This window comes from Chionomys nivalis, chromosome 9, assembly GCF_950005125.1.
Source record: "Chionomys nivalis chromosome 9, mChiNiv1.1, whole genome shotgun sequence".
Classification (NCBI taxonomy): Eukaryota; Metazoa; Chordata; class Mammalia; order Rodentia; family Cricetidae; genus Chionomys; species Chionomys nivalis.
Window position 1 is genome coordinate 60,824,191 of NC_080094.1, and position 26,725 is coordinate 60,850,915.

Sequence of the window (26,725 nt, forward strand, 5' to 3'; positions counted from 1 at the left end):
TCCCAAACTGTTGGAGTAAAGGAGACTTTCCAAAGCTTCAAAATTCCTGCAACACGGGTCCATCTCACTGTCCTCATGTCTCCTAGAGCCCCACGTGGATGGTGTCCAGCCTCCTCACCCTCCACGCCTGGTCTTTGGTTCTAGGAGAACGTAGACGCCTCTACCCACTTCTCTCTGCCCTAGCTGCAGGCTGGGAGCCTCCCCTTCTCCCCTCACTTCATCTCTAACATCTGTGGGAGGCAAAGCCTCTCTTGCCCTGTCAGCTTTCTCTGAAGAGTCTGAAGAGGAGGGGGAGGAAAAAAAAAGTCGGGCCACCTTTAACAGTTTATGTGGTTGCTCCAGTCTCCCAGACATTAACAAAAGAAAGCGGGTGGTGGCTCCCTAAGTGATGGATGGAGACACTGGAGGACTCAGGACGGGGCTGCAGTGTATTTTTAGTGTCTGCAGCTTGTGGTAACCTAAGTGAAAACTGCTGGATCCCTTCTCCTCCACTGAATGACTGGTACTGAAGAGTCTATGCCCTTTCCTGCCAGACTTTTCCTCACGGAACTCCCCTTTTATGAGATGGGTGACTAGCTCTTTGGCACCAGGCTGCCCCATCACAATTCTCCTTTATTGCCCAGCACTGATGCCCAGCTACATGACTCCACAGACAGCCTCAGCATGGGGCGAGGGGTACCGATGGAACTCGGCTGGCTGTAAGCTTGTCAGGGTGTTACCAAATTGTGAGGCAAAGTTGGCCGGGCAGGGTTTGGTCTGGACACGCTGAGCCATCAGGCATGAGGTAGCAATCAGACGAAAGAAATATGGGAGTGAGAGGACAGAGGCCGGCTTCCCGTCTCGAGAGTGTTTCTGCTGGTACCGTGGTCCGCAGTGGGAAGCCAAACCCCTGGTCACTGTCGTTTTTGGAACCCTTGAGGGAGCTAGAAACGACCAGAGACCCAGTATCCTGAGAAGTCATTGGTGCTCCTGGTTTGAACTGATCTTAAAAGACCAATGGGAAGCCACCAGAGAGAGTGTGCATGGGCTGCCCAAGGTCCCGCGAGGCATTCCTGGTGTCATTCAGAGTGGAAATCATGATGCAGTCTCAAACTACAAAATGGCAGGCTACAAACTCATTGAGGGGCTGTAGGTCAATAGCCACAGTCCAGAATTCTCTTATTCAGAGAAGTAACTCTGTTCCTATTGACCTCACCGAGCTCTCCACAGAATAGATGTCTAGAAGCCATGAGGAGCAAGCCAGCAAGCAGCACTCTTCCATGGCCTCTGCATCAGCTCCTGCCTCCAGGTTCCTGCCTTGAGTTCCTGTCCTGATTTCCTTCAGTGATGAACAGTGATATGGGAGTGTAAGCCAAATAAATGCTTGCCTCACCAAGCTGCTTTTAATGGTGTTTCAGCGCTGCAACGGCGACCCTAACTGATACAGGCTCTGATGTAGATCAATCCAACTCAGGAAGTCTTTGGTTATTTTTTTACACCTCTTCCATCCACCCATTCAAAGCCCTAGATTACACTTGTTACAGCTAAATACAGTGCCACTGCTATGACAATGCACACACACACACACACATCAGTGAGTTTGTATTGTCTAGATTTTGGAAATAGTGGTACGGTGCCAATTTTTTTAAAAAATATATATTTATTTACTATAGGTACAGCATTCTGTCCGCATGTACACCTGCAGGCCAGAAGAGGCACCAGATCTCATTACAGATGGTTGTGAGCCACCATGTGGTTGCTGGGAATAGAACTCAGGACCTCTGGAAGAGCAGTCAGTGCTCTTAACCACTGAGCCATCTCTCCAGCCCCCTGGTGCCAATTTTAATACATAAACTTTATACAAAGAAAACTGGCCTTAAATCTCATTTAACCAGAATTGGCTATTTCTTATTCTTTCAGAGGTATTTGTAGAGTGAAAATACAATGGAAGCAGATAATGTCTCATCACAGGATAGGATTGTTTATCTGAAATAATTTCGAAGGCCTTACCAGAAAAGACTCTGTCTTTATCAATGGTGTTTTCTCACACCATCAGATCACGATCCTTTGGAAGCTTTGCCGGTTTCTGATGCATCTCTTTTGTGTGTATTACTAGAAACTTCAAGTCCTGATCCCAGTCCTTGTTATTTCGCTCCTGAGGCTCAGCAAAGTTCTTTTTTCTTTTTAAAACTTTTTTGAGACAGCGTTTCTCTGTGCAACAGTTTCAGCTGTCCTGGAACTTGCTTTGTAGACCAGGCTGGCCTTGAACTCACAGAGATCTACCTGCCTCTGCCACCCAAGTGCTGGGATTAAAGGTGTGTGCCATCATCGCCTGGCCTCAGGCACATTCTTAAAGCAGGCTTCTTAACTTCCTTCCAGCTCACCCCTGCATAGTGATTCCGTGATACCTATGCCATGTTTAACCACACTGGGTTGTAGATCTTGTTCATTGTTTCACTGTGTGAACCTTGAATAACCAAGTAGACTGAAGGAACAACTAGAGAACAGAAACCACACTTTCTCAGGTTAATTCTCTATGGCACTAATAAACTAATTGGTGTGTTGTTTCCTACAGAAAGTCCTTCATGCCCCTGGGCTGGGCTACATACTTTTCTATACAATGGTAACTTCCTGTGCTTCCTAGCTATGTGGTACATGCATTACAACTGGCTGTAATGTACATGTCTCTTCCTTCCTTCCTTCCCTTCCTTCCTTCCTTCCTTCCTTCCTTCCTTCCTTCCTTCCTTCCTTCCTTCCTTCCTTCCTTCCTTCCTTCCTACTAGAACTCAATGAAAACAGCATCTACAATAATCTGGTTGACCCTCTGTCTTAGTCAGTGTTCTATTGTGAAGAAACACAATGACCATGACAAGTCTTACAAAAGAAAACATTTGATTGGAGCTGGCTTGAAGTTTCAGAAGTTTAGTCCATTATTACCGTGGCAGCAAGCATGGTGGCATGCAGGCAGATTTGGTGCTGGAGATGCAACTGAGTTCTACATCCTGATGCGGGGAGCAAAAAAGGAGAGCCGCTGAATCTGGCTTGGGATTTTGCAAACCTCAAAACCCACCTCCAGTAACACACCTCCTTCAACAAGGCCACACCTCCTAATCTTTTCAAATAGTGTCGCTCTCTGGTAACCAAGCATTCAAATCTATGAGCCTATGGGGGCCTTTCTCATTCAAACCACCACTCATTCTAATGCTCAAACTAGATATTGTTTTGTCTAAGTCTTGATGTATAGACTATGTTCAATAAATCGTTTAAATTATTTGAATAATGATGTTTAAACATGTGTTTGATTAATGTCAGAGAGTTAAGGAAACCAAGGGAAACAGACCTAGCAGAGCCTGTGATAGCATGGCATTCAGGCTGATCGAGCATGTGATGTCACAGACCTGTTCTGAACAATGTAACGAATCAGAAAAGCATCATGTGGTTGAACATGCCACTAGTTTAAAACTTACTTTCTAGATGTGCACAGAGCAGCATCTTTGACATCTTCATGTCCCCCAAGGTTCCTGCCTGCCTCAATGAATGCATCTGCATTCGATGTCCTTAAGCATGGTTTGAAAAGACGTTTGTGTTCTAGTAGCCCTACCTGGTTCTAAACATCTGTTGCTTCGAACAAGTGCTACATTCAAGTAAGTGGCACCGGTGCACAGAGGTAAACAGAGCTCTGGCAGGCTTTCTATAAGGGAAACTGTGTTTGCTTCCTTCATTAATTACTAATGGAGCATTAAGACATGCGTTCTCCCCGAGCCAAGTTGGGTAATTCCTGGCACCTAGTCTGAGGGTGCTTCCAAAAGCAGAGGCATGTATTGACACAGCAGAGAGCATGCCCTGTAACAAGCACAGTAGTGGCTACGGCACCAGGCTCATAGTCAGCTTCAGGTATATCAATATCGAAGGCACCGATCCATTGCTTTTACCTTTGCAGTTTGAAGGTTAATTCGGAAACAAATTAATTCAGGGGAAAAAAAAAAGCTTGTATTCCCAGGGTACTTCTGAAAGCAACTACCACTGTGTGATTTGGATAACACTTGATGAAGATCCGGAGTGGTTAAAAATGAAGGCAGATAAAATCAGAGGAAGGAGACTAACAAGCTAATAACAGAATTACAAACCAAAGTGTGGTTTACTAGTCAGTTTTAACAGTCAATTAAATTAAAATGAAGAATTAAAATGAAGAATTTATCCTGTGGATACACCAACTAAGAGAACGTCAGAGTGATAGCGTGAAATAGTAAGAAATAAGAGACTGTCAGATACTAATTAGTCATAGTAGATTTTTAGCAGATGTATTTTAATGTAGAGTATGATAAAATACTACTAAGGGCATGAAAGAATGTCAATAATGTGGAATATTGGCTATATTTACTTATGAGTTACATGAAGTAGCTTACTCTAAATATTCACATAATTATAGTGATCCACAAAAGAAATACCTGTTTGTTTGTTCATTTATTTGTTTGGTTTTTGAGACAGGGTTTCTCTGTGTAGCCCTGGCTGTCCTAGAACTCACTCTGTAGAACAGGCTGATCTCAAACTCAGAGATCTGCCTGCCTCTGCCTCTCAAGTGCTGGAATTAAAGGTGTGTGCCACCACTGCCCAGAAAAAAAAATTAACTTATTTTTATTTGATATGGATGCGTGTTCTGCCAACATGTATGTGTGTGTGCAATGTACATGCAGTATACCCATGGAAGCTGGAAGAACACTTTTGAATACCACAAAACTGGAGCTACAGATGCTTGTGAGTCATTGTGTGGGTGCTGAGAATTAAACCTGGGTCCTCTGGAGAAACTACTAATTCTTTTAACCCCTGAGCAATTTCTCCAGCTCCAACCATCTTTTCAAGTATGTAAATATTATAGACATTCCCTCTTATTGCAGAGCAATGGCTAATGCTACTAAAGGAGGTTAAGTTTGTCCTTTTAAGGTGAGACTTGAATCAAACGTAACAGAGACTGTGATGGAGAAACAGCTCAGAAAGATGCCAAGGTCTAGCTATGATGACCCAACCTGAATATGTTTACAGTCCTAAAGAAAATAACATGCCTATCCAAGGAGGACCGGGTTTTGCCAAAAAGACAAAACCAGTGTACTCACACAGTGTCAAGGGAGCTTTGCCCGGCTGGACTTAGGTAAAGTGGCCAGAGGGGAAGGTCATGGAGTTCATGTACAACAGGTCATCCTATGATTTAGAGTAGACCCGCCTTTATGGACATCTGTGAGCACCCAGTACATAGATTAACACAGCTTTGAGGGAGGACCACTAGTGTCCCAACAGAGTTGACAAATATGAAGTCTTCCTAAGAAGGGGGTCTGGAAAAAGGAAGCTTGATCTTGTAAAATATGTTACAAGTGAAGTAGTCCCACAGTCATAAGACACAGAGGTCCAGTAAAACAAGTTACTCGTGGGAGCTTCTGCTTCACTGCCGTGTCTGCGTATGGGTGAGGCACTTAGAAACCTGTTGCTGACCTGAAAGAGGTGGGAACAGACAGTTAACAGGCAAATGTGATGATAGGTTATCTGTTCTAAACATGCTAAAATAAAGAACGGATTAAAGAGTTAATTTTTTAAAGTAAACTGAACTATCCAAACGTTGATCATAAACCCTGAAGAGGCAATGATTTTACAAGTCTAGACAGATGAAAAGAAATTACAAAGGAGCATTAAAAACAACTCAGACTATGCAATTATTAAAAGCTTAAGTTAGCAAAATATCATAATAGCAAGCAGAATTCAAAGTCAGACGGCACAGGGAACGCTTGCAGAGGATGTGACAGAGGCCTGGTATCTTTATTAAGTGTAATGTTTGTACAAGTTGATAAGAGAAACATGGTAGTTCTAGAAGCATAAACAGACAAGTCATAAAAAAGAAAACAAAACCAGTAAATAAACATATTGAAGATATTTGATTGATTTGGCAGTCAAATCCATTTAAACAAGCAAGAAAAAATATGAAATTTCATGAAAGCCGATGCGGGTGAGGATGTTGTTAAAATGGCACTCCGCTGTTGGTGATAGTTTATAACTTAGTGCCTCCTTTCTGGAAAATATTTGGCAGTACAATATCATGAGCCATAAAAATGTTTATAGAGTTTGACCTAGCAATTTGACTTACTTCTGGGAACTTATCCTGATGAAAATTAATCCAAAACATGGAAAAAATTAAGGCCCTAAGATACATTGGGAAATACTAAGTGTCTCACAATAGAGGAATAGTTAACGTGTCATGATGCCCTGATTAGATATAAAACAACATTTTCCTTCATAAATGCAGAAATGGGGCACAGGCAGACAAGCAGAAAGATTCTTGTGATTTAAGACGACATAAGAATTCGTGATTCTAGAGAAGCTAAATAAGAAGGTGAACCCAAAGAAAAACATATAAGCATCCTCCTGAATATTAACCTTCATCAGGCGATGAAAGAAGACAGAGACAGAGACCAACATTGGAGCACTGGACTGAAGTCTCACGATCCAAAGGAGGAGCAGAAGGAGAGAGAGCACGAGCAAGGAACTCAGGACCGCGAGGGGTGCACCTACACTCTGAGGCAATGGGGATGTTCTATAGGGAACTCACCAAGGCCAGCTGGCCGGGGTCTGAAAAAGCATGGGACAAAACCGGATTCGCTGAACATAACAGACAATGAGGACTACTGAGAACTGAAGAACAATGGCAATGGGTTCTTGATCCTATTGCACGTAAAGGCTTTGTGGGAGCCTAGGTAGTTTGGATGCTCACCTTACTAGACCTGGATGGAGGTGGGTGGTCCTTGGACCTCCCACAGGGCAGGGAAACCTGCTTGCTCTTTGGGCTGAGGAGGGAGGAAGACTTGATTGGGGGAGGGGGTGGAATGGGAGGTGGTGGTGGGGAAGAGGCAGAAATCTTTAATAATTAAATAAATTAATAATAAAAAAAGAATTGTGAAATGTTTAAAAGTTCTTCTTAGATTGATTTATTTGTGTGTGTGCGTGTGTGTGTGTGTGCGTGTGTGTGTGCATATGAGGGTAGCAGCCTACCAATGCCACAAGAGGCTGCCAGATTTCTAGAGCTGGAATTACTTGTAGTTGCCACTGCTAAGTGTAGATGCTGGGAACGAAAGTCAAGCCCTCTGGAGGAGCAGCAAACGCTCTTAACCACTGAGCCATTACCCCAGCCCCTGTAAAGATTTGTGCAGAAAAGTATGTACAGAAAAGAAAAGTTGGAGCCATCAAATTTTCAGTTGTTAAGTTGGTGGCAGGATGTTAGTGAGTTTTTTTCTCTAATGTGAGTTAGTGAGATTTTTTCTCATATGTTCTTTTCATCTATCAGACCTCCGTGACAATTCCCCCCTCGTGGGTCCCCTCCCTCCTACTCAAGCCCATACCCAACTTCCACAGCCCTGCTCACCTATGTGAGCATCCAGAAACCATTCGTCTCACCAGCTAAAGGGAACCGTCTCTCCGCCAAGCTCCATGGTGCTGTTTTAACATTTCCGTGACAGTCGCGCACTGTTCACGTTCTGAGGAAATGACTGATGTACACTGTGTGTCCGTTTCTGCAGCTAAACCCCAAACCTCAAGATGGCAGGAACCCCTTGATGTGTTTCCCTTGCTCTCTAAGGCCAGTGCTTTGCCTGTGTGGTCTGCTGAGTAAATGCCAACTTAAAGATGTTTCCTCCCACTGCAGGGGGAGCGCATGAGGGTCTTCAGCACCTGGGTCCTTTTGGCAACATCCCTAACATAGTGGCAGAGTTGACTGGCGACAACATTCCTAAGGACTTCAGTGAGGATCAAGGCTACCCAGACCCTCCAAATCCCTGTCCTCTTGGGAAAACTGGTAAGGAACAAGGCCTTGGGTTATAATGGGAGGTAAATGGAAATTCTGACCCCAGCGACAATGTGGGCTCCCTCTGAAGAATGTTCCTCTTTTTATTTAGGGTGAGGCCTCTCTCTTCCCTGAAGCATGGAGCTCCCATGTTGGGTGGAGCAGCATGGGAATTGAGTACTACTGAGTCAGTGTGGGGAGGCTGGCCCCGGATGACAGGAAATCCTTAGTCACTGGCTGGTATCAAGCCCATCAGCCACCTTTTACTTGCTTGTATCGTTTTGGATGGGTAGGAAGAAAGACTAGCTTAGAGTGTGGGGGTCTGGAAAAGTTGATAGGAGAGAATGTAGCACAGATGTCCTTAGAGTAGGGTCCCTGGGCCAGTAGCAGCAGCATAACTTGAGAATTTGCTAGAAACGCAGATCCTCTGGCTGAATCAGACTTACTGAATGAGATACTCTCAGTCTGGGACTGACTGAGCCGTCTGTGTAGTGACCAGCCTTGGAGCACACTGACGTTTGAAACCTACTTTTAGAAGATGAGAGAAAGAGACCCAGAGTGTGAGCCAAGAGATCTGCATCCCAGGGTTAACCACACAGTATTTCACTGCTTTAGGGTTTGGTCTCCTCATCGATAGAAATACAACACACACACACACACACACACACACACACACACTGCCTTAAAGAAATGTTCAATGTCGTTCCGGGTTATCCCATGCGAGATGTGTGACATAGCATTCTGTACCCTTAGGACACTGAGAGAAGAACAACCAGCGTGAGCTGACAGAGGTGGCTGAGCTCCCAGTGCTAGACGCGGCCTCAGAACCTGCTTTGGCCTTTGCTATCATTAGACTCCACATTGTTTTCCTGACACAACTGGCAATCTGGAAATAGAAAGCATTTGCTAACTTTAGCTACCCTCGGAGAAGAATCTCTTCAGACCCTCTTACAAAGAATCATGCGTGATGCAGAACAGCACAGCTGAGTGACATAGAAGAGAACCCTGACTTGCCCGTGCCCTGCTCTTGTCTGCATCACCACCCATCTCCCTGCACAGAGCAGTGCAGCTCCTAGAATCCAGCTCTTGACTGCAGGGCTAGACAGTGACTTCTGCACTACATTTTCAGTCCCCCAAATCTTAGCCCGGGCCCCGGCAAGGCTTTATCACTACAGCTCCATCTTGAGGTTCTTGATAAATAGTTACCAAAAGTTGGCAAAACTGCTGCTGCATTCGGACACTCTGCTTGGTATCCCTTTCCCACATGATAAAGACGTTAGAAATGGCTCAGCGAGCAGTGGGGAGTCACACTGAGAATTGTTTGGAAAGCTAATAACTTCCACACTAGCTTCCCGGTGCTGAGACGCTGTGTGTCTGAAGATTTCAGTTCTATCCCAAGGGCTAGACAGCTTCTCTAACTGTGAACAGTTCTCCTTTCAGTATTGACTGACAGGTCATTATCCCTTTGAAACAAGCTGGGGGTGGGACTTCTTTCCTACCTTGGTCCTGCAAAAAATTCCCCAGCCTCCGTTTCTCCCTCTCTGCTTCTCCACCTTGTTTTATGATGCTGGGACTTGAATCCAGGGACTTACACACACATTCAACCATTGAGATGCAAGGCCTGCCCCTACTGCTCCTCTTGTTAAAGATGTTGTTTGTCTAAAATACATTAGAAACAGGAAGTTTTCAAAACTCACTTTTAGGGGATCATATCTAGAGATCATCAATCTTAGAGAAAAAGAAAAGCCAGGAAAGATAACTCTTTTGCTTTGGTTTGTTAGAAAGCACGTATACTTCCGTGAACCATCACAGCTGTGTAGCCCTGTAATCCCAGCTCTCAGCAGGCACTGACAGGAAGAGTCTGAGTCTGAGGCACAGATGAGACTCTCCGTGAGACGGCAATCAAAACAAGAGCAAAGTAAACAGCAACAAAAAAAAAAAAAAGGAGCTATGGCCGGGTGGTGGTGGCACATGCCTTTAATCCCAGCACTCGGGAGGCAGAGGCAGGCGGATCTCTGGGAGTTCGAGGCCAGCCTGGTCTATAATAACTAGTTCCAGGACAGGCACCAAAGCTACAGAGAAACCCTGTCTCGAAAAAAACCAAAAAAAAAAAAAAAATGGAGCTATGTTGGAATAAACTTTCATTTAAAGGGAGGTGTCTGAGAGGGGCTTTAATCATACTGCAAACCTCCCATGTGCCAATGGTACCACATGTGGCCACCTTCATTTCTTAGGAAAATTCGGTAAATATTTGCTTATTTGTATCTCATAGATGAATAAACAGACTTAGAAAAGCCAGGTTAATTCTAAAAAACCGAATCTACAGATCACACAAGAGCTAGGATTTGATTTTCAAGCTTCTCTCTAAAACACAAATCACTGTTGCTATAAAACACAGCGCCAAGACCTGTCTGAAGGCACTAGAGTGGTTCCTAAAGACATCACCGGAGAGAAACAGAGGTCCGTACAATTATTATTCCAGACCACATTCGTGTGTCTACGGAGCAGTGTACTGATTACAGGGAAAGAGACAGCAACCCGGACCATACACTCCGCTGGGCTTCTACTCTGCTCTCCTCCACGGTCTGAGTCACGACATCCTCATGTGTCACCAGCGCTTCATGTCACTCAGTAGGACAGAACTAGATGGTTCTTCTTTCTTGACTCTTGATGCCTCCAATTGCCCTGGCTGGCAGCATGCATACCAGAAGATGGGGTAGAGTTGGGGAAAGTAGACTATCCCTAGAAGGTTTTGAGAACAGACCTGGAAGTGCAATCTATTTCTTCTCCCTACATTCTATCGGCTTGGGCTCAGGCAAATGACTCCACCTCATTGTAAAAAAAAAAAGCTGGACGATTAGCCTTGCTGTGTGCCAAGGAGAAAGGGGAAGTGGGTTTGGAGGGCAGCCAACAGGTCTTTCCTCCTGGAGTGTTTTCTTGTGACAGAGGGGATTAGAACCCCAGAGGGAACATGATTCAGAGTGTCTGATATGAACAGACTATGACCTGTGTGTGTCTAGTTGTTTCTGATAAGTTAACTTTTAGAATAACAACAGATGTGTTGATCATTTCTCAAAAACCTTTGTCCACAGCAGATGATGGATGCCTAGAAAATACCCCTGACACTGCAGAATTCAGCCGAGAATTCCAGTTAAACCAGCACCTTTTTGATCCAGAGCATGACTACCCAGGTTTGGGCAAGTGGGTAAGTGCGCTTCCAGCAGCTGGTAGAAGGTTCTCGCCGATCTCTTGGGGTTAGGGATACCAGAGATGAATGTACACATTGGGGAAGGAGGAAAAATTGTTTTAGGAGTTGATTCCTCAGAAATCTCTGGCTGAGGGGGACTCCGTTCAATTATTATTCCAGACCACACTTGTGTGTCTACAGAGCAGTGTACTGATTACATGGAAAGAGACAGCAACCCGGACCATACACTCCCCAGGGGTTTCTACTCTACTCTACTCCACGATCTGAGTCATAACATCCTCATGTGTTACCAGTGTTTCATGCCACTCAGTAGGACTCCGGGAAAAGGAAAAGACCTTTTCAAAGGAAAAGACACTGAGAAAATTTGTAAAGTTGATTTCTAGACTAAGGGAGATGATCTGTGCATATCTCTGCAGAATCAAGGAAGTAAAGACATCCAGAGTTGGAAACACACATACACACACACAAGTCTGCTTTCTGGAGAGAAAGACAATCTCCAGCTGTGTGGCAGTGAGCTTGCTGTCAGTTGCATGCAGCCACGGGTAACTGTCAATGAAGGGTGTTGTTTTATAAGCACTTGGAAAGAGAAATCATGGCCACTTGGCACTGGTGTGCTAAAAACAAGTTTTGTCGATCTGCTCATATTATTCCCTTGCCAGCATTGTGTATCAGTGTGCCAGCTTAGTGAGGGAAATGAAGTGGGCATGGTGCGCTTGGACTTCATCAAAGTAGTTGACAAGATCTTTTATGATCTCCCTTTGGAGGAGATGAAGAGATACAGCCAAGTCAACAGAATATCACTGAAGGACAGCCTATTGAAGAATCTGTGTCAGGAGGGGAGGGAATGGTATAGGGTACCTGCACGTCTGAGTGCTACCCCACTCCATGTTTTTATCAATGATCGTAATAAAAACACAGCTCACGTACTTCCCAGATGCTCAGAAGTTGACACAAAGTTGGAATCGAGAACACCAGAGGACCGAGTTGAGATTCAAGAAGATCCCAACAAGCTGGAACAATGAGTCAAGGGAGATTAAAACTGAATGGGTTAGTGTCTGGGTACCCGTGGTTGGCTCTGTGTAATCCACTGCTGAAGCCATAATGAGAAAGATGGGGAAATGCCGAGCAGTGTGAATTCACATTTGAAAGCAGGTGGTCAGTGCATCTGTGGAATGAGTGAATGACAAGTGTTCCCTCCAAAATACTCCAGGTGACCTAAGCCCTCTGACCTCATCGTCCTTTCTCACATCAGTGCTAACGACGCTGTTTATTGTGTCATAATGCACACTTGAACCGTGAAAATAAACTTCTCCCTTCCTTCTGCATTGCTTTGGAGAAAGAAATTTATCCTCATTGATAATCACTTCCAATTTTTTTTCTGGCATCTTTCTTCATGTTGCATTGAGTCAGTTGAGTTCCCTCTGCCTACAAAATACAATTCCAAACGAGAAAGGCAGGAAAGCAGCATTCCGCGTCAAGCTTGCATCTTGTATCGTTCTTCCTCTCCCTCTTCCCCCCTCTTTCTCTCTCTCCCTCTTGCTCTCTATTCTCCCCCACACCTATAGTTCTGTTAGGGAGAATTATTTTCAAACCTTTTCCGACTGGTACAGTTTAAACAGAAAGAAAAACAATACCATGAATATTAAAAAAAATCTCCTATATCCCAATGAAATAGTAAAAGACAAAACAGAGGAAGACTAAAGACAGGAGGAAATGGAGAAAGTAAAAACGTAATCCCATTTATGTTGGTCCTCAATGTAGTGATGAAGATAAGAATTTGCATCATTTTAAAGAGAATAAAGTAAATAGAATGGAAGAGACATAGCCTGAGCTGGAGGGAGGGAGAGACAGAGAGACAGTCTATACAAAAGGGATAATATAAATTCTACTTGTGAGGCGTTTTAGGAAGAGAGAAGTGAGCAGGAAATGCATTACGCATCTGTGTGCCTGCTTAAAGGAGTAAGGAGAAGCAAGGAAAGAACAGATAATCAAGAGGAGTGCTGGGAAATGACCCACAGGAGATGGGCATGGTATGGCCAAGCAGTAGCAAGGACCAGGTTTAGAAGGGAGCCAGCGGGTTCTGAACCTGCTGTGTTTTAGATACTGTGCCAGGTGATCAGTCTGCAGTGTTCACCAAGATGCGGCTCTGTGCTTTCAACAGGTGTGCAGTCTCGAAATGGGACGTGTCTTGAAACGCATGAGGATAAACTTAGCTCAAGTGTTGCATGGACAGTGCAAGGCCAGGTCCCATTGCTAGGAAAGATGGAAGCCAAGGCAGGGGACGATGCAGGGCCAGTGAGGCTGATTTTTACAGTCGAGGTACTAAGGAAAGCCAGTATTGAAACGCTGGGGAGGGGCATGGATAACTGACAGGCTGGACCTGAGAAGAAGAAAGGAAACTGAGAACATGTCTGAGTGTGGGCAGAGCCGGTTGTCTGAAACTGTGATGGGGTGGAAGAGAAGGTAGCTTTTCTTTCCAGCATTTATTTTGTTTGCTTGTTTGGTTGTTTAGAGGCAGAGTCTTTCTACGTAGCTCTGACTGTCCTGGAACTCACTATGGAAACCAGGCTGGCCTAGATCTCAACTCACAGAACTCCACCTGCCTCTGCCTCAGGATGCTGGGATTAAAGGCTCGGCCACCACATCCTCTTCTTCAGATGCTCCCTCTGAATTCCACCCACACCCGCTTTTACTCCTGCCCTCTTCCTCCTCGGAACACTGCCTTCTGCTTCTCAGTCACTCGTATTCATTGTCCACATCAGAGCTGAAGACTAGAATTTAAGACCAAGTATAAAATGTGCTCTAACAGATCAATGGCCAAGGAATGACATTTACGCCTCTTATCAGCTCTAATCATGTGTTTGTTTAAACTTCAGTTTCCTTGTTTATTTTCTCATTACCACCTAGCAGTAAAACAGTGTTTGCTTGATCTTTGCATGGAAGTGTGAACTGAGTGTCTTGCTTTTTTTAAGTGGGGATTCACAAAGCAGCCTGGGTGTTTACATAGAAGAAGAGGCTCAAGCCCTTCTGTAGCACAACTAGCCTTTCACTTGCAAAGCCCTTATCTCCCAAACAAACTGCACTGCACACAAGTCCCCTTGCTTCCTTCCTCGAGGGTACCACCTCCCTGTTTTATATATATAAAATCTGGAGCTGAGTTGCATCTGTAGCAATGATTCACATATTACAAATATCGGCGTCTGTCTTGTTTCCTGCATGACTCTTTCCTTGTAGCTGCATCAAGACACATTTATTAAATATGCACCCTGTGACTTCTGGGCCCTGTGGTGGGTAGTGGGAAGACACCAAAAATTACCATATAGTAGGAAATCATAATGTTTATGGAGCTCATGTTACGTGTCAGACACTGGGCCAATGCTTTATCTCAGACATCTCATCCAGCTTGCTTATCTTCATCACTCTTAAGCTGTAGAGGAGAAGATGCAAGCGGGGATCTGGGTAGCCTGCTCGATAACACAGATTGTGATTGACAGAACTAATGAACCCCATCTTTATAAACACTGTAAATATGTGCATCTCTTCATGACTCATCCCTCATAAAATGGCCCACTGAGTCCTAGCCTAGGACTGGTTGCCTTCCCCGCAGTCCTGAGGGTCTATGGTCCAAGGCTGATATCAACCCCCTCCTCCATTCACCTACCGTCCTCAAGGCCTATGGCCAAAGGCTGGTATCAGCCTTTACACTCAACACACTTAACTGCTGAGTGTTCATTGTGTGTCAGAAAAACAAATGTTTCTCCTCTCCCAGTGCTTTGTACAACTTTCACCAATATTTGACCAGAGCCCAAGCTGAACCATGGGAGAGAGGAAGAGCGTGGTCCCTCTCCAACTTCGTTGATCTTGCACGGCCATGCCATGTTTAAATTTTGGAGTACTCTCCCGGTCTGGTTTGCCCTAGGTCTCCATGTTATTAGACCTGAGCAATGATTTTCATTTCTTCTTTGACTTGACACATAATAACTGAACATATTTATAGACTACATGTGTGATGATCAGATCCAGGTGATTGGCATATTCATAACCTCAGACTGCATTCATTTATTTAAATTTTTTATTATTTTACTTTACATGTATGAGTGCTATGTCTCTAGGTGTGTCTGTGCAGCATGTATGTGCAGTATGCAGAGAGGCAAAAAGAGAGCATTGGGTTCCCTGAACTGGAGAGTTGGAGACAGTTGTAAGCTGCCATGTGGATGCTGGGAATGGAACCTGGGTCCTCTGGAAGAGCAACCAGCGCTCACAACTGCTGAGTGATTTCTCCAGCTCCTTTGTTCTCATCTTTATATTGAAAACGTTCGGAGTACTCTCAACTATTCTAAAATATACGGTAGTTGTTAAAATGGTCGTTCCAGTGTGCTAAGGGGCACTCGCAGTTATTCCTCCTTCAACTAGTGCACCCCCAGATTGTCACCATGCTCTCTCCATCTCCCCCCTTTCCCAGCTCTGATAGTCACATATCCTCTCTGTTTTCACAAGGTCAACTTGTAAAGCTTCTTCACAGTCATGCTGTCTGTGTACATCCTTAGCCATTTGCACCGTGAGGGTGCATGATGTCAGTTTGTTCGCTGTTAGTGCTACCTTCGCTCCCTTTAATAAAGTGGCGTCCGTGTTTCTCTGGTATAAAATCATTTTCCATTTGAAATTAATAGTTAATGTGTGGAAAACTACTTTGAGGCTATCAACAGTCTGATCTCCATGAAACTGTTAACCAATATGTTTCCATTCACTGACAGTATTTACCAGAATCAATCAGAACCCTGGCAGTTGCAAAATTCCAAGCTTTACTCTCTTGTTCTTTTTCTGTTTGCATCCTACTCCCATAAGGGGTTTCCACTCCTTCCTTTCTTGTTTATAAACCTGCTTATTTATTTGGCACCTCTATAGACTTATCGTTACTAGTTTTGATGTTCAAAATGTCCTGCGTTTGACCAGTAGGGAGTTTTTCAAGCTGGCTTTCTCTTCCTTTGGACACAACTCTAGCTCTTGTTTAAACATCCTTACTTTCATGGTCAATCAGATACTTAGCATCACTAATCCTGGTGCTTTCTATGGCCTCGCCCTAGGGTCAGACAGTTCTTCAAGAAGATATCCATCCCATAGGGCCCTTTAGGAATGGAACTGAGTTGTCCAAAATCTTGATGGTATAATAGAGTCCTTTAATGAACTTACACCAGCTGTCCTCCTGGAGATTGGGCCACCCTCCCCAAGGAACTAACAAATGGTGTCAGAGAAGGTGGCTGATTTGTTTTCGTTCATTTTGCATACTTTTTTCGTTCACTTCACACCTGCCGATCCCCACCATCAAATCCACGCTGATGCAGAGTTAATGGAGAAAGCCCAGCCGCAGTCACCATGGAGGGTGACTGGGGCCATGAACATGTCGGCCTTGGCCTTAACTTTCCAGGGAAGCAGGGGCCATCTTGAGACCGAGATTTCCAAACCTTCTGTACTTCTCATTGTAATTTCCCTCGAGATCCAAAAGGGGATGTTTCTGTCTTCAGCCCATCTGCAGCATTGCTGGGGCTGGGCCCAGACTGGTGGGTAGTGGCCTCCACTGTTACAAGCTAGCAGGCCCCTCTGTTTTCCCTCCAGTGCAGCCAAATGAAGAAGGCCTTGTGTGAGCAGTTACTATCCTCAGCCCCTTTATGTCAACCTCCTTTCCAGCTCTGAAACGAGCACCCAGAACATCCTATGTGCATCAGAGTTGTTTGTTTACATCCAGACACTGAGGTTGAGGCCGACTACAATATTCTCATTTCTCCAGGGAGCGGTCAGCAGACCTGCCTTTTCTCCCTCCTGATAGTTGCTTGATCCATGCCCCAAGAGAGCCAAAGACAGGGGCTCTGGGCAGTGCCTGTGTGTTCTGGCCATGCTGCTCCTGGCACACACCCTGCCCCTGGATATTTGAGGTTGGGTAGAACTGCCCGTTGTAAATGGTAGGTTGTAGGTGTTCATGAACAGGAAAATGATGAAGCTCATTCTTGGCACTTATCATTTTCATTTTCAAATCTACCATTTAAATATTTGTCAAAAACCAGATAGCTCAGAGGATACAAATGGTATATAAACTTGTTCTTTGCCAGAACTCCGTCAGTTCTTTTTGCCAGAAGTCAGTGTTAGGGTATTGCAGTTACAGCAAGATGAATGGTCTTTTTTTATACATTATTTTTCCTTATGATTTGAAAATAAAAGAACACAAGCAAAACACTCAAATCCCTTTCTCTGGATCCACATTCAGGTTAAATGTTCTGTCTTTTACAATCTTAACTAGAGGGAAATGTGTTGAGCATGTGTCTGATAGTCTAGAGCTCATTTAAATCCACCGTGTGTTTGAAACACAGCAGTATGGGGAAACACTTATACAAACTGTGGTACAAAGAAGCATCCCCCCCATACACATGCTCGCGTGCACACGCACGCACACATACACACATGTGCGCACACGCACGCGCGCACACAAAAACACACACACAGCATAGCTCTCCTTTCTGCCAAGAAGTTCTTTTGGCAGTTTTTAAAAGGCTCACTCTATTAAAAATGTTATAGAGCAAATGGTTCTGTGATTGGCTCGACGGGGGCACTAACTTGAGCCGTGGAAGGGAGGGATGGCTGCAGAAGTCAGAGTCTCATTTATTTACACAGAGGATTGTTGTTAATGGTCGGACACTGCTCCAGAGAGCAGTCATGTGTGTAGTTCATAAAAAGGGAATCAGATCCCGAGATAAAGTTATTTATTTTAAACAGAGACAGTTCAAAGTGAGGAGATGAGCGTCCCACGCGCTGGCATTCTAGCACGCTGTCTCTCCCTGTTTATGAGATCGTTGGTGACACTGTGTGCCTCGAGGCTGTGCAGAGGACTTTGTGAAAAGCGCTGCAGTCACCAGCTTTTCTCTTGTGGTCTCTCATTCTGACACGACATGCCTTTCATCTCGCTCTGTTTCCAAAATATGTGTATGCAAATATCCAGGGGACACACCAAGTGTGGCTTTAAAATAGACAGTCACCAAATTCAATCCATACTTGTGCGTTTGTGTTTTTTTTTCCTCTCCCCTCCAGAACAAGAAACTCCTTTATGAGAAGATGAAGGGAGGGCAGAGGCGGAAGCGGAGGGTAAGTCACACAAGGGCCCGATGGTGCTGGGGCATTTTGTGTTTCTGAGTGGGGCAATTGAAGCGTTTGGTTTGGGGAAAGTGGCAGAATCTTTTCTGGTACACTCCTAAAGAGCAGCACAGAAGTCCTGTGTGGCAGGGGCCACATCTAGCAGATGTACCCTTGGTTTCTGGGGTGCCATGGTTTTCTCTCGAAGCTTTGGGACATGATTTTAGGACATCACTACTTCCCTTCTGACCAGCAATGAGTGGCAACCCACCCAGGGAGGGTAAGAGTGTGCAGAGAGGATTTGAAGGCATGATTTTCCTCAAATACTCTGAAGCCAGTGGAGGAGATGGCCCACACATCTGCGTCAGTTATGTAAATCACATGACAGACATCATAAAGTGTGAAAGTACATACTGCAGGCTGCCATTTTGAATTTCTTCTACATGTTTTTCTTATTGACCTAGCCACGGTGGTGGAGCATGCATGCCTCCTGTCTCGTTTGCAGACTGCCAAGTATGGCAAGGTTTAGTTAGTTCTCATTGGAAGGACTGTGCAAGATGGCCTTTGGTCTCTTAGGTTTTCGTTTTGCTACTTCTTATATGGTGTTGCTTGGTATAAATCTGAACGTCGAGGTCATATTGGGTTTCCAATGCATGTTACAGCCATGAGACTTAACAGACCAATGTCCATCCTGCTATTCTGCTGGTACCTTACTGGGCAGAAGGATCTGAACACTGGCCTTTTTTATCTGACCAAACAGGAGGGGTAAAAACCCTGCTAGTACACAGTAAAGTGTACATAGTCATTATTTTACTGACAATATACAAACCAACCTGTATGTCCAATGTCACTGACCATTTGTTTGGAATAGCGAGTACCAGGATCTTGGGGAAAATTGGGAATCTAGATAATGGCAATTGCGGCCAATCTGAAGAGCTTGGCCAAGTTCAACCAGAAAATATTTTAAGAAGTGTGGAGTTTCTGGCCTTGGTATTAATCAGAAGGCCCTGGGTTGCCTGACAAACACAGAAGACCCACAATTTCTTATGCAAAAAGCAGAACGCTGTTAAATCTGGAAACAGATCTTCTTTGGGAGAATAAACAGGGTTATTAGGGTTTCTCTTGGTGATTATGGCTTCCAATGGCAGATGGTGACAGGAAGGGTGTAATGTGTTCTTGAGAGAACATCAAGAAATTCTATTCTAGGAGCTCAGAATACACATGATTTACCAGGAAGATGGCTTGAATGTCCTCCATGGTACAGCAAGGACATTTCCAAATAAGGCCAATGACTGACCCCAAATGAATAACAGCATGTAGTTTTAATTGCCTCTACTTGCTGGTCCACCATGCCTTCTGCCATGACTTTGAGGAACTTGGGTTGACTTTAGATCATATTTCCATGAGACCAGTGATTACCAAAACACAAAGTTCTGGCTAAGACATATGTTATAAAGGTTTTTTTTTTTTTGTTTGTTTGTTTTTTTACTTTGGCCTCAACTTCTTCCACATAGACAAGGCTTAGACTTTAGAAAAATAAGAGTTATTTACTTGACTTTATGTGACCCAGGCTTTCAGGTTCCTTCTATTCCCAGACTTCTATCAAGCCCAAGCTCATTCCTTTTGTCCTGGGCTCCATCCCATCCCCATCCCATCACCTCAGCTGCTGCTCCCCATCTTGGAGACCTTAACCACCCTCTCTGGAGTATGAACCAATATAAAGAAAGCACAGCTCACTTATCTGAAGAATTAAGGCTTACTCCAGAAAATTTCACCATCTACTGGGGGTTGAAGAGGACAGGAAGCCAGGTTCTATGCCAAGCTGTCCTTCCAGTTGTCAGATGAGTATAGCCATCTCTATGTTGCTATGGGTGACCACAATATATAACTATTGCGAGTTCTTCGGAGCACCCTTAAAACAAAGCACTTGATTTGATAATTGAACATTCATCCAAAAGTGTCCAGCCTTGGCCTTGGCATCTCCCTCTTCCCTTTTCCTCCAACTTTTGACATTTTCTGGGTCTAGACAGCCTGTCCTGCATGATGGAAGTTTTTGATTAACACTACAATCAAATCTTCAGGTTATTTTGTGTGACTTTCTAGCCACCTCACAAATAAAAGATCAATGTACTTTTAACTGATTCTGAAAAAAATTAACTCGGAGGCTGTGTCTTGTTACCACCTCATTTTAAATCCACAAATTACCTTAAACAGCCTATCAGAGATCTAATATTCTCTTTTAACATATCAGAATTTTAAGAATCAATACTGTTACAAAACTGCAAAGTACTTATGGTATTAAATACACCTTTTTCAAGCACATTAAGTCTGCCTTCTCAGAGGTTCTTAGATGACTCCAAAGGGTGAGCCAGACCACACTCGTTGACAATTTCCAACAGAAACTGTACTATTTTTTTTTATTTTTTTATTCTTTTTTAATTAAAATTTCCAACTGCTCCCCGTTTCCCATTTCCCTCCCCTCCTCCCACACATTGCCCCCTCCCCCCACTCCCCTCCCCCATCCCCACTCCTCTTCTCCTCCCCCCAGTCCATTCCCCCTCCCTCTCGATACTGAAGAGCAGTCCAAATTCCCTGCCCTACAGGAAGACCAAGGTCCTCCCACTTCCATCCAGGCTCAGGAAGGTGAGCATCAAAACAGGCTAAGCTCCCACAAAGCCAGTTCATGTATTAGGATCGAAACCTAGTGCCATTGTCCTTGGCTTCTCATCAGCCTTCATTGTCCGCCATGTTCAGAGAGTCCAGTTTCAACCCATGCTTATTCAGTCCCAGTCCAGCTGGCCTTGAAGAGCTCCCAATAGATCAGTTCCACTGTCACAGTGGGTGGGTGCACGCCTCGTGGTCCTGATTTCCTTGGTCATGTTCTCCCTCCTTCTGCTCCTCATTTGGACCTTAAGAGCTCAGACCATTGCTCCAATTTGGGTCTCTGTCTCTCTCTCGATCTATCGCCAGTTGAAAGTTCCTGTGCCATTCTCCTTGGCCTCTCGTCAGCTCTCATTGTCCGCCACATTCCGAGAGTCCGGTTTTATCCCATGTTTTTTCAGTAGCAGTCCAGCTGACCTTGGTGAGCTCCCAATAGATCGGCCCCACTGTCTCAGTGGTTGGGTGCACCCCTCATGGTCCTGACTTCCTTGTTCATGTTCTCTCTCCTTCTGCTCCTCATTATAACCTTGGGAGCTCATGTACTATTTTTTAAATAAATCTTTTATTTAAAGATTTTGTTCATTATTATGTATACAGTGTCCTGCCTGCACATACACATGCAGGCCAGAAGAGGGCAGTAGATCTCATTGCAGATGGTTGTGAACCACCATGTGGTTGCTGGCTAATAAATTCAGGATCTCTAGAAGAGCAACCAGCCAGTGCTCTGAACCTCCTAGCCATCTCTGCAGCTCAACAGAAAGTGCACCACTTTGAATCCCTTTTTGTGACATGTTACCTTTCAAATATATAAAGACTCGGTTCATTTTGTAGTCCTCCCCTTGTTCGTGAGTCTTCTTTGCAGAGTAGCTGGGTCCTTCCTGATTTGTGCTTTTATACACCCGACTGTGAAGTACAAGGGCTACTCACGGGTTCCAGTTCTTGTCTTTTGAAACACGCTTGCTCACCTTGCAAGAGAACTGCACAGGCCAGGCCCACACAAGAACTGTGTCTATTCACTCCTGGGGGCTTAGCACTGCAATTGGATTGCTCCTCATTTGTAACCTCTGCCTGTTTCTTACATTTCTGGTCTGCTGTTGGAAGGCAACTTCAGTAAGCCAATATCTTCCAAAATGTTTGAAATTTTTCTGCTCTCTAAATATTTCATAGCTCCAGTTACCAGTTCAAATCCAAACCTCAAAAATATTGATATTATTGGAGAAGCAGTGGGAACTCCTTGCCTCATTCAGAACATCAACAAATGAAAGCAATTCCAAATAATGGAAGCCTAAATAAAAGACCCTTCCGGATGACTTTGTGTTTTATTTCAGTTTTTTTTTTTTTTGTTTGTTTTGGTTTTGGTTTTTCAAGACAGGGTTTCTCTGTGGTTTTGGAGCCTGTCCTGGAACTAGCTCTTGTAGACCAGGCTGGTCTTGCACTCACAGAGATCCACCTGCCGCTGCCTGGTGTGCGCCACCACCGCCCGGCTTTATTTCACTTTTTAAGTCTGACTGAAGGCAGATTGGAATTGATTGCTAGATCCCTTCATGAATTGTTTTTAACAGAAGCCTCACCTAGAAGAGTTGCAGCCATGGGTCAGTCTTCAGATGCTAATTCCCACTTGGCCCTATTTGTCTTTCCTCTGACATGCTTCCTATAGATTAATTAAGGCATCTCAGAGTCTCCCTCCCACTTAAATAGGACCATAGAATAATCATTTTCTTTCTTGTGAGACTTGGTAGTTAGTAGCAAGAATTTTTTTTTCTAGTTCACCCCAAACTTGTAAGCTAAATATAGCAATAAAAAGGTTACATTGCATTTGACCAAGAACACTGTGGTTACATGAAAGACACTATTGGTAACAATCTGTCAGTTAGACTATACTGCACTCAGGGGCACTGAAGTATTAACCAGCACGCTGGAGCCATCATTTGGCAGGGGCATGGTAAGTGCTGTGTTATTATCCTGTTAATCCAACAGTCAGAAAACAATTCCCCTTGACTTATGTGAGATATCTATATTTGAGGTTCATGTGTAATGCCCAAACTTTTTTTTTTTTTTTTTTGTCAGAGCACCAATCCGTATCTACAAGGAAAGAAGCTGGACAATGTTGTGGCAAAGAAATCTGTCCCTCACTTTTCAGAAGAGGAGAAGGAGTCAGAATAAAGAGAAGACAGGAGGTGGAAACCCACGCAGTACTTACGTGCATGTTACTAGAGCCCCCGAGAGTGGCAGCATGCGTCTTGCATAGATAATTACGGATGGAAAGCAGCTGTCCTTGCATTTGCCCCCACACCAATGGCTGTGCTTTCTGCTAAATTAGAATAAAAGCTCCTTTTTCTTTTGGAGGTTTTTTTTTTGATGTGGATCTGCAAGAAACATTACAATTAAAATGTATATGTCAAGTATAATAAAAACACGGATATGAAATACTCAGATTTCTTGCAGTTTTGGGTTGTGTAGTTTGGGCCAAGTCTGTAAAAGAGCTGGCATTTGATTTTGATTATGTAATGTATCTAGCCCTTGGGCCTTGTTACACACCAATAAAGAAGTTTGTACTGGAGGGGAGGGCCTGACACATCTCACTTGACTGCTTCTTAATAAATGTATGTGCAAGCATTGGCTTGGGAAGCTTTTTCTTTTTAAGTAACAGTATAAAAATCAATTTCTTTGCTTAATACAGCAAAGTGACACGCATAACTACCTAATTTTCTATTTTGGGCTATGCGCCTAACCTTTAATGGCGGAGCCATCTCTCCAGCCCTAACTATCTAATTTTAGTGCTGATGCTATGGAGTTGATGATCCCCATTTCATATGTGTTAGGACTGAGAACAGTCAACACATAATGGGAATAATTAGCAAAATCCAGAATGGAAGAATTTTCAGGACAAGAAACACCCCCACCCTGCCCCTGTATATGTGAAATGCTATAGATTTTAAAGGACTTAAGAGAAATGTGAACCAAATGAAATCTGTGTAGTTGTTTCTTTGTTTCCTGATTCAAGTTTTTTTTTTAAAGCTATCTATCAGATAATTGGAGAAACATGAGTCATGCTAAGTATTCAGTGCAATTTGGTTATTGCAAAATTTTATGGGAGCCTTTTAAAGAACTCTTGTGTCTTTGAGATGTCTATTGAAAGTTGAACAGATGGTATTTAGATTTGCTTTCAAACAATCCATTAATAGTGCTGGGGCTGGAACTTTGGATTTAGGTGAATCAGATTAGCCACGTATTGATAGCTGTTGACTCTGGATCCACGTACCTTAGGATTTCCCGTATTTCTACCTCTCTACTTGTATATGATTGAATTTTCCACACTAGCAACACAGATAAGGCTCAACAGTAAGACAATATTATGGTAAACATTGACCTGGAAATACAGAAAATAAGGTAGAAATCTTTATGCATATGGATATGAAAAATTAATGGAGACCATTTCCCCCCTGCCATCATGGAAGGATATGCCACAGGGTTTAGTGGGGGGCAAAATTTGGTTTGACATGAAGTGTATTGGGCAGAGAGGGGCCAGAGTGGTCAGGAGGCAAAAAGATTTTCATGAAAGAGAAGGAAACTTCGAGGGGACTTCCTTTAGACTAATAGACTTGAAAGGGGTGTGTTTCTCCAGGTAGGTCCTGGACCACGTCTACAGCAGAGATGTTGCTCTTCCTTAGCTGAGAAGGGTCATTACCGCCCATTCTATCACCAGTCTTTCCATAGTGCTACAGCCAAGGAGCTCTGAAATCAGGAAGGTGGTTGTAGTGACCCCAGGGACATTTGGAGAACTAACAAGAACATGTTTGGCACACTGGGCAGAAGGAAAGCATGTTGAAAAGGCACTGGCAGATTGTCCTGATCGAACTCTGACTATGGCACCTGCCCACTCCAGGCCTCTGGATATAATTACACAGTACATGGGCTGGGGAAGCTCCAGCCCCAGAGGAGGGCACAACGGGGCAATTCTAGAAAAGAATTTCCTCTGCTCTTGCTGCTGGGGCGAAATGTCTGCTGCTGTATGTTTTGTTGCTGAAGCTACTTCTACCTCCTACTACATGAATCATTAGGCTGACCGTCAAGGAATGACTATTCAAAAATGTATTTGCCACTATGATATAGAATACTCCAGAATACATAGGATTCCTGAAAGAATCAATTCGGAGTCTGAAGTGTTTCTACCAGGAAACTAAGGTCCTATTAGAATTGTGCAGCTATCTGGTGGTGACATGATCTTGGAAAACTGGAGTCATCCACCATCCCACCGTGACTGACACACAAGTGGCAGCATGATCAGCCGCCCCACACCTCCTGGCCATCCTGGTTCAAGAATCCTATTCCTTCATTAAGCCCACAAGGCAACAGAACAATATTTCCTCTCTGCTCTCCTTGAAAGCTTTCAGGGCTACAAAGCTTCGTTGGCATGTGCTACTGAACTCATCCAGCATTGGCATGAGATCTGGGGAACAGGTATAGCCAGGCATCTGCTACAGAACACGCAGCAGTCAGGTGCCTGAGCATACAGGAATCGGAAAGCCGGAAAAGGGAAGCAGGTAACAAAAATTTCTAATGAGACCGTGAGCTCTGGAACCACAATCCTTCCAGGAGAAGGGTAAGTGGGTGGGGATAGCAGGTAGGTGTGGGGTGGTATCATGAAACCCATCACTTGGAGGGCTGGTGGGCTGGTGAGGTTGAAAACAAAGTGAGAAGACAGGAGGGAATATGGGTCGACAGACATTGTTTCTGAGATGCAGCAATGCAGAGAACACTGTCTAGGTTTGGTGTGTGTTTTGGGGGACTCTACTCAAAGATGCGAGGAAAGTAGCAGTGACTTATTGAGACAAAAGAAAGACTTATTGCTCAGGAAGGAAATTTTAAACTGTCTACCACTAAGCCAATCATGTGCTTGAAAAATTGTTAAAAATATATAAAGAACCATGGATTTATTTCAAACATTGAGGCCAGGGGTTGTTCATGTGGCGGCAGCATTAGGGAGGGATGACTAACAGAATGCTATTCTTGGGTTTCAGGAGGTCTATTTTATTGTTCTGTTTTACTTTTGTAATAATGATGTAATTATAAAACTCCAGACAAAGAACTTTTCCCAACTTCTAAATATAATGCACTATGCTCTAAATGGGAGTTACCATGACCCCCTATCCAGTCTTAGCTCAGTACCCCAGCCCCATCACCACACCATTCCAACTAATCAGTAAGGGATCCCCAAACACGGGTGTAGGTTGTCTGAAGCAGTGTGGTCAGACACCAGTCATGCATGAGTGCAGCCATTCACACATATACATAAAATAAATCACCCTTGATAAAGGCAGGCTTGTTCTACACCACAAACGTATCCCAGGACAGTAGGATCTTACCATGCATTACTATATTTGATTACAAAGGGAGCCCAGGGCTCTGCCTCAGTGTTTTTGTTTTTGCCTCATATTGCTCCAAACATAGAAGAGACTGGCATTAGAAAAGGTTTTCCCTAGGCACCAAGTTGACTACCATGAGAATAACTGGGAGTTCTCTGTAAGAAGATATGACTCACACAAGTGTTTCATGAATCAAGACTATGCCATGGGGGACACACAATGACAGATGATCGCAGAGCCAGTGTAGAGGCTGACCACATGCAGAAATCACAGAGGAAACACACCTGTGAAGTGTAAGAAAGACTCAGCGGAAGGGAAGTTTATCTTGGCATGGGGATTTACACCTCTAATCCTAGCACTGTGGAGGACGAGGCAGGAGGACCTCTGCGAGTTCCATGTCAGTCTGGGCTACAGAGGGGGGATTTGATCTCAAAAAAATAAAATAGAAAAAGAGAATCCGGAGGAGTAGGAACGGAGCAGTAACCCACTCAGAGGAAATACATCAGGAAAGATATTTGAATGCTCATGATGGTTCAGACAAATGTCTGTGCTTAAATCTTCCTTTCCCTGTGT

The 26,725-nt window shown here is 44.0% G+C and overlaps 1 protein-coding gene across 3 annotated transcripts in view; it reads left to right on the forward strand.

The window, feature by feature from the left end:
- Scg5 (secretogranin V) overlaps positions 1 to 23,402 on the forward strand; it is a 51,000-nt gene extending 27,598 nt beyond the window's left edge. For 2 of the 3 annotated variants that reach the window (XM_057780484.1, XM_057780483.1), the window contains exons 3-6: positions 7,661 to 7,810; positions 10,891 to 11,003; positions 18,084 to 18,137; positions 22,854 to 23,402. In XM_057780484.1, coding sequence (XP_057636467.1) covers positions 7,661 to 7,810; positions 10,891 to 11,003; positions 18,084 to 18,137; positions 22,854 to 22,949 — 413 coding nt within the window. In that variant the 3' untranslated portion in view covers positions 22,950 to 23,402. The remainder of the gene's footprint in view (positions 1 to 7,660; positions 7,811 to 10,890; positions 11,004 to 18,083; positions 18,138 to 22,853) is intronic. The other variant, XM_057780485.1, reaches the window with a different exon arrangement.
- The last annotated feature ends 3,323 nt before the right edge of the window (positions 23,403 to 26,725 follow it).